Below are 13,598 nucleotides of genomic sequence, written 5' to 3'. Positions count from 1 at the left end.
ATTTAAAGGATTGTATAAATCCAATTAACGGTTTACCGTGTATGTAAACGCTAAAGCTTTTAAGCTCGGCTAGCAAAATTAGTTGATCCTAAGTTAAGGGAAAAAATAGGGCCATTTGGTCAGCAATAAAAGCTCTTACAAAATACAAAACTATGAGGGTAGGTAAAAGTTGCTTTTATATTCATTCATGTTGCTTTAATTTAAACAGGATTAAAAATATCTATCCTATTTTATTTTTTAATATTATATTATTTAATACGTAAATAATCACGGTCTTTAATAGAAAAATTTTCTAATATTTGTAATAAAAAATAATCAGTTAACTTTATGTAATAATTAACGAATAATAAAAGAATAAAAACAAATACAGTGATATTTTTTTTGGTTTTCAATTTAAAACACTGGTAATTTATTTATTTACTAACGGACATTGTCCATGTATACAATTTATAGGGTTTAAATATTAAAATAAAAGAATAGTTTAAAACATTAAAAAAATAAGAAAAGAAGCATTGACAAACAAAAGAGAAATCGAGACAAGATCTGGACTATTTATTTAGTGCTCGTTTAAATCGTTGTAAACTTTAACCAAAAAAGTCCGGATCTTGTTTTGAGTTAACTATACAACAAAGACGGGTCATTGGAGAATTAAGGTCATAGTTTGTTCTATGCTGATCAATGAACAGTACTTCATTATTTCTCAACCTACGAGTCGGAATATATATTGAGTTTTTCTTGTCCCAGTAATGATGGAACATCGATTATACCATTTAGTATGCCGAACAAATATATGGAGTCAATATTAGTTCTACGTTTTTGTAGACTAGAAATATTTAACATTGACTCTATATCAGCATAAGAATAATTACCTCTCTCTAGTCCAAGCATCCACGCTACTTTTTGAAACAAGCGATGTTGGACTGTAATTAACTTATGCTCAAGACAAACACTTAACTATTGTTTGTCACTGTGATTCAGACTCTGGATCTGTGTAATACAAAATAAATAGGTTAAGCAATAGAATAACGTTACAATATAATTTAGAAAAACGAAAAAAATGAATTTTGGTACCATATTAATAAACCGACACCCAAATTAAATAAAAATATCAATACAAACATTCGATAACTTAGTCGAATGAATGACAAAAATTTGAACGCACATAATCTCCATAAATGCAATCGAAAATTATTATAATCATATATTATACAGTTTTGCGTCGGCGTCTTTAAGATCAATTACTATTTATAAGGCATTAGTTTTATAATAAGTTAGGACAATCCACAAAACAGCTGTTCTGTAGGTCAATCTACAACGTATTGAATTAAATATTCGTTTTTGTCCAAGAAATTTAAGACTTAACTTAAAGGAGCCAAAATATTAAATTCTCAGTTCGTTAATGTGGTAGAAAATTGGCGACATTGAGCCGTGATGTGTTGCCACGGCCATGTAATAAATAATGAATGCTTTTCAGGGAATGGCCACTACATCCCGGAGTAGGCGGAAGGTCAGTACAATTTATTTATTTATAATATTATTACGATTATTATGCCCGTTATTTGATTAATCGATTCCCCACAATAATCACGCGAGGCGTATTGAAAGTTTGAAAATTTAATACACTCCCTCGCCGGCGCGGCGTCTTCTCTGGTGTAAATTATATGGGTAACGTTAATGTTTATAAAAAAGTGTATCACGCTTAATAAATACTGGTAGAGATTCGACTCTTTATTTATTGGTGTGATTTCTCGTTATTACACAATATGTTATAGCTCTTGTGGACAGCTGATAAATCAACTAAAGCACTCTACTCATATTTGTAATGATAATACATGCTATAAAATAATATGTCTTTCCGGTGGCTTACTGCTTTTCTAGATTTTATTCATCTTATGTATATTATAAGATGTATTGTTAAGTTTTGTGAAGTTCGGAAGTCCACATTTACAAATAAAGTTTAGTACAATATTTTAAATGTGTTTTTGATATAACCGTTGATGAATGTAAAATAGCTTTTATTCATATTAAAAAGTAAATATCTGTAAATGTAATGTTATACTAAATTATCTGACCTACGAAGTATCTAAATGCAAATGTATAAATGCAAATTCTGTCAAAGTCAAAACTTTTAATATTTTAATCTTCCGATGTCAAACGTGGAAATTTAAATAAAATTGTTATTTTATAATAATGCATTTATAACCACAGGATGTTTCAGTGTATATGCATTTATACATATCATAAATGAAATAGGGCGTGTCTATGAATGTGTAAAATTGAATATTTACTATTAAAAATACTTACTGCATGCTGTTTTTATTTTTTTTTCAAGAATTTAAGTTTGTTTTTTGTGATAAAATTGTGCATCTGTGTATCATCATACATATAACATTACGTATATTGTTATTTTCTTGTCTTAATATTGTAATACATATATATAATACCTAATGTAACTATTTTAATTGTTGGTCACACATTTTATTATTTAATTATTCCATCATGTACCATGTTAAAAATTTGAATGTAACATATAATGTGGTACAAAAACAGAGATTTAAAATTTTGTTAGAAACTATCATTGGAATCGAGCCTTTGTCACATGAAATATGCACAGATATTTGAGTTATTTTGTAAATAATTCAATGATACCATTATTAAAGCCCGTCTCGAAGTCTGTCAGCGAGGTAATATTAAACCACAGGCTATAAGTTATGATTTGGTTGGTTAAATTTGTTGATTTTGTCTTCAAAATACGCATTTTCTATCTTTTGTGAAATAAGACACAGCCGTTTGGCATCATTTCCCGCTTAAACTTTTCAAAGAAAAAATAACATCTTTTGAATATTTCAGATCTACGTAGTGCTGAAATAGTACTCAATAGTCGGAACCATCTTTAAGGAGGACTTGAAATAGATATATTAATCTTTCATCATAAACTTTACAATAGAGAAACATTTTAAACTGAAGATACAATAATATTTCAAACGAGCGTTTCCATTGATCTCGTATTTCTCCGGTCGAGGAAAATGGAGCATAAAAAGTAAAAATGCCGGAACTAGAAAGGGCGGAGGGAGTTGGGGGACCAGAAAGGGGAGTGGTGATAGGGGGAAGAGACCACCTCTTACTACATTAGTATTAGTAGCTACATAACCCGAGTTCTATAAGAAACAGGAAATTTGTCGCCCTTGAAAAAGAAATTGAAAAAAACCTTTCTAGATTTAAAAATTCGTATGGGAATAATTCGAACGGCGGATTATCTGTCTGTATCCGCGCTTCGCATACAAATGTTATTTTTTGTCCACGCTTTTAAAATCGAAGGCATAAGACAAAGTATTTTGTAGCGAAGATTATAGCTTTACCGTATTTTTTAAAAAAAAAAATATTTATAAACCTCTCACTGATAAACCCCCCCTAAAAATATAAATATTCGTTCACAATATATGTACACACTTTTAAAAACTTGCGATAACATAAAAGAGAAAGCTTTTACCTTTAAAATAATTGTGTTTTGAAGTCGTATTGAGTCGTCCGTGAGAAAAGAAAAAACGCAAATCGTATTAGGAGCCTACTCTATACATTTCTAGGAAAAAACTCAATCGAGTTTTCTTGGTTCTCGAATCACTTTGTAAAATAAGAAACAAAAATTTTACAGTTAAAGAAATAAAACTAAACTAGAGATCTGACGTAGACGTCTTCAACAATCATTTATTGCACTGGTGACTGCGTATGTAGCTCATGTATGAATGAATTCTCTATGAAAAAATAAATATCACAATCTTTACCTGTTGCTGAAAATTAATAAAATTATTGGAGATCATATTTTTTGCATACAACCTCCAATCAATTTAAATATGTTAGTATAATGTTAGTTTTACAAAAAAAAACATATTGAATATAATAATAATTAACGTTTGTTAAAAGTAAAAATGTTTTTTATTAATAAAAAACTAAAAAAAAACTAAAAACAGCACGCGCATTATCAAACTCACTGGGAATATTATACCATAATTATGTAGGTACATATGAACGTATATTTTTTTCCACATTTCGATTTTTTAACAAAAAAATACAAGTGTACTTGTGTTAATACAGAGTAACAATATTCATATTTTACGAGTATTTATTTTAATATTTTATATAATTCATTTATAAAAAAACGTATGTTCCAAAGTGTCAAGTGTATTATTTTTTTTATACATAAGTTTATTTCCACATTGATTACAATGAAATTTCAGTTAGGTAATTTTCAAAAGAAATATGAAAAAAAATCCATTTATGAAAAAGAAAAGAGAAAAAAGAAAATACTGACAACGTATCGTCGCTTCGGTTCGTTTTTGCCCAACAGACCAAAGCACAAATCTGCCGAAATAGGGCTTTAAAGTTTTTTTTACGAAATAGGCATAAATTATAACCACAACCTATTCTTTAAAAAAACCCCTTAAACAATTTTAAAAAAAGGTGTTTTTCATTTGAATTTTATAAGTTAAGGATTTCTCAGCACTCCTGTATACTTTACTCAGTTTAGTTAAAAATGGTCCGTTGGACAAAAATGAACTAAAGCGACGGTATAATATAATCATACTCTGACGTTGAGACTCATCTTCCTTCGAGATTTATTATAATACAATAAATAAATGTCCTGTATCTAGGAGAATGTTCATATTATCACTTCAGTATTTGATTCTCGTTTTCTAATAGTGAGTTATTTACAATTCATTGGAAATGGTCCCCGAAATTGAAATCTTTCTTCTTCTCTTAGTGCCCTGTCAGGTATCCCCAACGTTGGCAATCACTCTGGCAAAAGTCTCCCTGTCCTGTGCTGCCCGGAAAATCTGCTCCACAGTCCTGAAGCCAGTCCAGTCTCGTATATTTCGCAGCCAGGACATCTGTCTTCTTCCAGCCCCTCTGTGATCCTCAATCTTGCCTTTCAGAATTAAATAAAGCAAGTGGTACTTTTCTCCAAGCATTATATGTCCCAGATAAGAAATTGTACGAACTTTTATGGTGGTTAAGAGTTTTCTGTTCGTTCTAGCTTGACTTAAGACTTCTGAGTTCGTTATTAGGTCTGTCCAAGATATCTTAAGCATTTTGCGATGCAACCACATCTCAAAAGCCTCCAACCTATTCATAGTGTTCACTTTCAGAGTCCAAGTCTCACAGCCATACAACAATACAGACCACACATAACATTTTACTAATCTTTGCCTTATTTTCAAGTTGAGATTAGAATTGCAGAAGAGGGATTTCATTTTATTAAAAGCAGCTCTTGCTGTCTCAATTCTGCATTTAATTTCTATATCTGGGTTTAGGGTCTCTGTTAGAATGTTGCCGAGGTATTTAAATTTGTCCACCTTTTCAATGTCAATACCCTTTAATTTGAGAGAAAATGCGGAGTAATCAAGGCGGCCAAATGTTATCCATTTTGTTTTGCCAACATTAATTGTTAAACCCAGTTGTTCGCCAAATCCACACTATTAAACAACTCCTGAAGATCGGCAATGGTATCCGCCAGCAAAACAGTGTCGTCGGCGTACCTGATATTGTTGATTACAACTCCATTGATCTTCAGGCCTCTTTCATTGCTGTTCAACGCTTTCTTTAAAACATAGTCAGAATACAAATTGAAAAGCAAAGGGGACAGCATACAACTTTGTCGCACTCCCCGCTGAATGGGTATTGCATCTGATATTTCGTTTCCGCGTCTGATTTCAGCTGTTTGATACCAGTATAGGTTTTGGATAAACAATTGAAATCTTTAGATAATTCATAAGAACCAAAATATTTTTATTCAATTTGAAAATGTAAGAACCATTGAGTACCATCTGTAGGTTTTCAATTCTCTTGGAATATTTAGTTAATACGCGTCTATTTATGTAGCGTTTTCACCAGTGGCGAACGGTGATTTTATTTATAGGTAAGCTATAAAAAAATATCATATATTTGTACCTACATAGGAGGTAGGTACATAAAATAATGTAAGTAATATATACTATAAATTGATATTTTTCTGTGGTTCTGAGTAATACAACAACTCTCATCCATGAAATTAACTCAAACGATGTAACTTCGTGATATATTATAAATTACTTTGATATATAATTCATTAAAAAAAATATTTAAAAAATACCACTATGAATTCAGTCAATATTGAGTGTTCAATTGAAATGTGAACTGGCCGCATTATTCTAGTAATTACTAGTGCTAAAAATGGCCGCGTAGAGTGCTATATGTCCTGCAATATGACACATGAAAGTAATTATGGTCTTATGTCAAAAGTGCCATCTCAAAGAAAAATAGTCCTTAAGAAATAATGTTCGAAATACTGTTTTCCAAATCAAGAATCTTCAAATAATTTGTGTAATCTGCAAGTTTAATTTAGGAGAAAAAACCCGCACTGGGGTTAATACATTCAAAATATAGTGTACTTATTTGTATGAAAAAATAAGCTGGAATAATTGTCTAGTTTCTTGGCTCACCGCAGGCGCTGGGCGCGCTTTATTAAAATGTATATTTATATTAGGATAAAAATACAAACGGTGGAAATTATTTAAAATAAATGGTAATTAATTATTTGTTTTTCTGTAAATAAAGTTACAATAAAACATTATTATGGTTAGTCAAATATAATGGTAAGCTGTGCATAATTGCTTCTATACACGGTTCGCCTCTGGTTTTCACCCATGCCAGCTATCTTGCCACACCTAATTAGCTTACAATTATATTCTTGGCATAACAACCAAAATTTTCAATGGAGTGCAGCCAATATGGAATATATTCTACGTATTTGATAAAGTATCGATAATTATCTTATGCACACTTAATTTTAGAACAAAAATAGAATTTAATCCTAGTACCTACGTTGAACAATATTTTAACAAAAATAAAAAATAAACTTTTACACCAATAATTTTGTGATTTTCTGTATTAAAGAAAACAAATCGCTAAAAGTTTTTGGAACATACATCTTCAACGGTTAAGGCGAAGGTAACCTATAACAAACCGATTAAATATTAAAAAAATAAAAATATTCACTTAAATATTTCAATATTTATTTATTAATTTTATTTGTTTATTTATTTAAACGTCTTGTAGGCTTTTACATGTTTTACATATATTTATATATAAAGAACAGAGATATATTTTACACAAAAGTAGCAACAAATTGAAAATGAAGTAATAAGAAAAAGAAAACAAAAATATATAAAAACTACTCTTACTTATAGTACATACGTACATATATTCCAGTAGAGAGAACAGAAGTTCATTTTTTATTAATTGGGTTTTTTTGTATACTCTTTATGTTGAAACATTTTCTGAATTTTTTCGTATCACTTTTAAATACATTTATAAAAAAATATGTGAAATCAATTATTATTTTACATCATTTCGTTTTTTTTTGTGTTTTGTTTTATTTTGTAATACTATTAAATGAAATTATTAAAATCTAATTAACATCATAGAATTTATTGCTTATAGTTCGCGGTAATAAATAAATATTTTGTTAGTTTTTTAAGCCTAGAAATGAACACTTGTTTTCTAAAACCAGTCAGAATATTTAAAGTTGTTACATATATAATTTTCGTTTTAAAATGTACATGAGAAAAAAAATACATACAAATATAAAACTAGCAATATGTGTTTATAAATTAATTTATGTCTACCTTGGCATTCAATGGGGAAAAGTAAACACAGAGAAAGGAAAAGAAGAGAGATTAAGAAAACGAAAGGAAATGTTTGTTCGGGCTTGATTTAAAGAGTGCTACTGTAGAAACATACCAAACTTGATAGTGGATGGGAGATGAGGCCACAGTCGAGCCGCGTGGCCATGTGCATGTTGCTGCCAAATAGTCAAATCAGCCACTCAGTTGGGCGGCTAGACTGTTCATTAAATACCGGTATTAAATTGAATGGACGCTTTGCCAAAACGTGGAAAGCAACGTTTATTGAAAGGGCTGAAAGTCGCTTAAGGGTCTTCTGCACGTGGAGGCTTTACCTAAGTATTGCCTGCGCAAACCGGTTCGTATACCGGAGCTCGTGCGTGTAGACGGGAAGACGGGAAGGCAGGGGTGAATCGTCCAAATATGCGATTATGCACAGCTTACCATTATATTTGACTTTCGATAATAATGTTTTATGTCCTTAACAAATGTACGTATAATGTAATTAATAAATAAATAAATAATAATAATAATAGTAACTGCGCTTCTTTTGAAAATAGATGAAATAATTGTTATTTATTTAATCACCACCACCGTTTATATATTCCTACAAAAAAAACATCTACGGAGTGCGCTTAGCGCTCCGCCCGTTCTCAGTAAACGATGAAACTAGCCGATTACCTCAGCTTATTTCTCCATATAAAAAGTAAACTTTATTTTACATTTTAACCCAGTCAGCTTTTTAAGTACTAAAACATCTTGCAGATTACAAACAAAATTTGAAAATTCCCTATTTGGAAACTAGTATTTCAAACGTTAATTTCGAAGGACTATTTTTCTTCAATAGGATACCGTTGACATATTATGTATAACATAGGACATGTGGTGTTCGAATTGGCCGTTTTTGGAATTATTCATTTTGAATGGAATCAGCCAGTGCTCAGTGCTGACAATTTAAATCATAATAGAAATATCTGCTGAATGTCCTAGTGGTATTTTTTAATTAACTTTTATACAAGTAGTTTGCAAAGGGCTAGTTTTCATTTCAACCAGCCATTACGTTGAATGTTTAGCTTTCTTAAATCATTCAACGAATGGCTTGGCTATTCAATTCATCTAATTATAGGCGTAATTCATATTTATAGCTAACTTTAAATAATTTTTATGTAATAAATAAATCATTAAACATAGATTTATTTGCAAATAATTTTAATGACGTACGGCGTTTGCTTTCGAAAAAATTCGTAGTATTTTTTATTTTCTTTTTGATTTATATTGAATTACTATTCATTTTATGTTCGAGAATCTTTTTTAACCTACTATGATGCTACTTGTGAAAACCTGTAATTGGATAATTTGTTATTTGTTTTGTTATATATATATATATATATAAGATAATTATAGCTGTTGGTTATCCAAAAAAATAAAATAAAATTTAATGGCGGCATTTATTGAACAGACCAACCGGCCAACCGAGTGTCTGAGTGAACTATTTGGTGGCGAAATATATAAGTTAGCACAGAAGGAATTATTTTTGATAGAAATTAAGAGAGTGCTTTGAGAATGAGGTAAACCGTGAACTGATAAACGTTGAAATTTTACACGAAGGTATATTAATATTAGTTAATTCATTTTTCGTTTTAATAAAATAAAATTACAAATTCTTTCAAATAAAAATAACTCTGGCATTTTATGAATGTCTTGATTATCTGATAAGCGTAAGTGTATTTATTTTAAAGACGAAAGCCTTATTTGATGAATGATTTTAAATCATCCCCTATTTCCAACTCCCAATAATCTTGATGGATATGTTTTACTCAACTCATCAATCTTGTTTACAGTATCTTATCAGTTATAAGTACTGAATTTTCCTACGATATTATAAAGACATGACTGCTTTCTACAAAACATATTCTGTAAAAAATAAAAACATTATTTAAAACATCGTGTAATCTGAACGGTAATGTATTTTTAAAAAACACGGTGGTTTGGTTCTTAAAAGTATTTATTGACTTGGTGTTTATTTTGTAAAACTCCAGATTATTATTTAATCGTAAAATCAAACACTGATTTGAGTCTACTTGTAATCTAAATTTATTTCAACAGAGAGGGAAAACATTTTTGAGAAGGGAATATGAGAGTCTAGGCATTAACAGGGCTTATGACCTGTCATTGGCTGGTTTAAGTGGCCACTTTACACACTGTGTAACATTCACCATTCTGCCCATGTTTGAACATCCATATTTCCTCGACTCTTCCATCTGTTGACTTTTGTGAAGTAAATGAGCTGAAACCTTTATCACGTGGGTGAAATTCATCTGGCTGAACCAAATCACCTACTAGGCAACGCCTGAAAACAATTTTCCAATTTTTATACTTCTTTTTTTACCAGGTAGTAATTCAACATTGTTGAACTACTTGAAATCGTTTATTTTATTTTTGAACAAAAAACAAAAAAAAAATACAATTGTTTCGTTCTTATACGGCATTTACAAAGTTAAAAAATAAAATAAACGATTTTAAGTAGTTTTGACCTGTCATCGGCTGGTTTAAGTGGCCACTTTACACTTTACACACTGTGTAACATTCACCACTCTGCCTATGTTCGAACATCCACATTTCTTCAACTCTTCCATTTGTTGACATTTGTGAAGAAAAAGATATAAAACTTATCTTGAAACATAGGCAGATTATATTTTTAAAATGTTTGATGTATGATGTATTTAACAATGTATGTCCAAATGCTTGCAGACTGGCTAGATTTCAACCCTAGGGAGTTATTCATATTTAAATTCATTTCAACAGAGAGGAAAAACATTTTTGAGAAGGGAATATGGAAGTCTAGGCATTTACAGGGCTTATGACCTGTCATTGGCTGGTTTAAGTGGCTTATTTACACACTGTGTAACATTCACCATTCTGATCACAATAATCAGTATGGGCAAAAGGACATATTAGAATATTAAAAAAAATATTCAAAACAAAGAAAATATTTAAAAAAACAAATGGTTGCTTACTTCTGCAGGGGAGAAGTGAGGGGAGCGCGGCGTAGTATCAGACTCCCTCCTCCCCATCCTCGTTTCTCCCCTGCAGAAGTAAGCAACCATTTGCTTTTATTGATATTTTATTTTTGAAAATTTTATTCGTTTTAAAAAATTATTTTTATATGCCAATATGTCTTCTTGCTCATACTGATCATCGTGGTTTCGGATGTAACAGGGTTTAATGAACACCCTGTATAGCTTGCCCACCATATACCGCACACCGCATCTGAGGACATAAGTCTCCTTGGCGGAGCCCACATACACGGAAAATTTGCTCGTTGTCAAACGAGAAAAGCTGCCCTAAGGAGCTCTCTGAAATTTGGTAACCTTAGCATCTTTGTGCTGAAAGAAAGTAATCCAGAAGTACATAATATATACTTCATTGGATTGAGATGAGAGGGAAGGGGATTAAATCGATTGGGATTAAATCGATTGGACATGATCAATTTGCCGAAATGATAACAAAACTTTTTAAAGGCCTTGAAATTCTTTTTGGAAGCCACGAGATCTGTATATCCGACAGGACCTATTGTTATGGCCCTGTTGGGCCACAGATAGTAGCGAGAAGCTCCATGTATGTTTATAATATATACACAAGGTTATTATTAGAGCACACATAAGAATATGTTCACATGAAAAATTGTTTTCAGGCGATGCTTAGTAAATAAAATTGTTCGTCCGGATGAATCTCACCCACATGATAAAGGTTCAGCTCTTTATCTTCACAAAAGTCAACAGATAGAAGAGTAGTGGAAATGTAGATGTTTAAAAATAAAATAAAGTGGCAACTATAATAAGCTAATGACAGGTCTTAAGCCCTGTAAATGCCTGGACTTCCATGTTTTTTTTTAAAACGAAATATAAGCGTTCTCAAATTTACACAAATATTGAAATTTTCGTGGCCGTTTTCAACTAGTTGTAAATAACTCACTTCTAGAATATGGAAATCAAGTTGGGGTAGAGTGGGGTTTGAACCTCGGACCTCTGGCCCGTGAGTCCGCAACACTAGCCACGGGACCACAACCCGATTCCCTTCTCTTCTCTTCCCTCTCTTTTGCAACTAATTTAGATATAAAAACAGTTTAATCAATCTGTAATTGATGTAAATAAGGTTATATATTATATATTTATAAGGTGTCAATAAGCCGAAAATAAATGCGATTTGAAAAAAAGGAAGAATAATGAAGTAAAACTTTAATGTATTTATTATTGCACGTCTTAAAAAGTTATATAAGTAGTGTATAGTGTATCAACATTTTGTTATGGGCAGAATATGAAGACTAATATTTGATAAGCAATAAAACATTGTCTGCACGTAAAGCCTACACTTTGGTAACGCGTCACGTTCATGAGACGAAGTTCTAACAGATTAATCAACCGTTAAAATCAATACGAAACACCATTAATTTCCATAGAAACGAGGCGTTTTTCATACCTAATAGATTTATTGCAGAGAGCTGGGGTGGCGTAATAAAAGATAAAATCATTTCAAATGAGACAGATAACAGCTTTCAGAAGGCACTAGTGAAGTCTGAGCATTTGCAGAGCTTATGAGCTGTCATTAACTGGTTCGTTTTTTTTTTTTTTTTCATTTTATTTATTTGGGATACAGCAAATACACGCATACAAACGAAAAAACATAAAATGAAACCAAAACAAACACACAAAATTCAATATATATACATATAAGGGCGGGATATTGCCGTAAAGCAATTTCTTCCTACCTACTCAAACCGTTCAGTTTGAGAAAATTACAAGTACATGGACATATTCTAAGGAATTATACTAAAACTTAAAATTTTACACAAAACTTGAAAGAAAATGACCTAAAAATAAATAAATTACATTATACTAGGAGAGGGGAGGAAATAGGAAGGAAAGAAGAAGCAGAAAGGAACAACTCAAATATTTAGATAGTGACATTTAAATCTTGATTTTAAGAATACGGCACCAATTTGACGGCATAAATGAAATCATTTATAAAATGACATCTAGCGACAAAAACAAATACACTTGAAAATAGTTTAATTATCACTTAACATAGTAAATTAATAATACTAACTTTTACTATAACAGTCCTAGAATTGTAACAGATGATTATTTTTTATCGATTTTAATATAAAAACTACCAAAAAATATTTAACTGTTTTTATAAGACATACCGTTTAGGCCATATAAAGCCCATACAATTTGTCGGCATGTTGGTGTAAAAGTCAGCGCGTTTGCCTACCATGCAAGAAGTCTCGGGTTTGATCCCCGTGATGGTTGACAGAAAATATTTATTTAAAAGGGTGTTTTAACACTAGAATATTTCATAGTCCCTGGACTGGAACCTGAAGCGTGAGATTGATAATCTTACGTTCATGTACCAAGAATGATTAAGATACGCTGCAATTGGTGTACCATGTAGTGCCCTTTGCACCATTAGGTGCGGAAAGGAAATAATGATGACAATCGTGGTTTGGTCAACTTAGACAACCCTCATAAGTTTCGAATATATCGCGAGGTGCTTTCTTTAAAAGTGCGTACTCTTTGCTCGCTTTACCTTCCTTTACCAATCAAATTTCAGTTTTATATTTCAATTTTGTCCGTTTAATCTATGTCTATTTTCTGTCTTTACATATGTACCAAAGGCAGACAGATGCAAATTCAGAATTTGATGAAATGACATTTCGATTTTCGTATCCAGTTTATGATCATGTCCATTCAGTTTGAAAAAATGTCAGTCTTATAATGAAAGAACCGATGTATTAAAATACTAAAAATACAAAATAATGCTACAAATAATAAGAAATAACTTACAGCAAGTAGATTCTTTAGAAATGTTTTGAACATTTTACGTTTAGATTTGTATCCGTCTGCCTCTGAGGTACAAAATTGTCCATGATCATAAATT

The 13,598-nt window shown here is 31.1% G+C and overlaps 1 protein-coding gene across 5 annotated transcripts in view; it reads left to right on the top strand.

Annotated features, from left to right (window-relative positions):
- Nucleotides 1-13,598, top strand: part of Eip63F-1 (Ecdysone-induced protein 63F 1) — a 176,142-nt gene that overhangs the window by 22,102 nt on the left and 140,442 nt on the right. For 3 of the 5 annotated variants that reach the window (XM_088243341.1, XM_088243342.1, XM_088243345.1), the window contains exon 2: nt 1,475-1,507. The exons of the other annotated variants lie outside the window; for them this stretch is intronic. In XM_088243341.1, coding sequence (XP_088099467.1) covers nt 1,475-1,507 — 33 coding nt within the window. The remainder of the gene's footprint in view (nt 1-1,474; nt 1,508-13,598) is intronic. 5 annotated transcript variants of the gene reach the window in all.

Source organism: Micrasema longulum, unplaced genomic scaffold (genome assembly GCF_059751315.1).
Source record: "Micrasema longulum isolate JH-2025_06_02 unplaced genomic scaffold, ASM5975131v1 h1tg000206l, whole genome shotgun sequence".
NCBI lineage: Eukaryota > Metazoa > Arthropoda > Insecta > Trichoptera > Brachycentridae > Micrasema > Micrasema longulum.
Note: the sequence above shows the minus strand (reverse complement) of the source record. Positions and strands in the feature narration are given on the sequence as shown.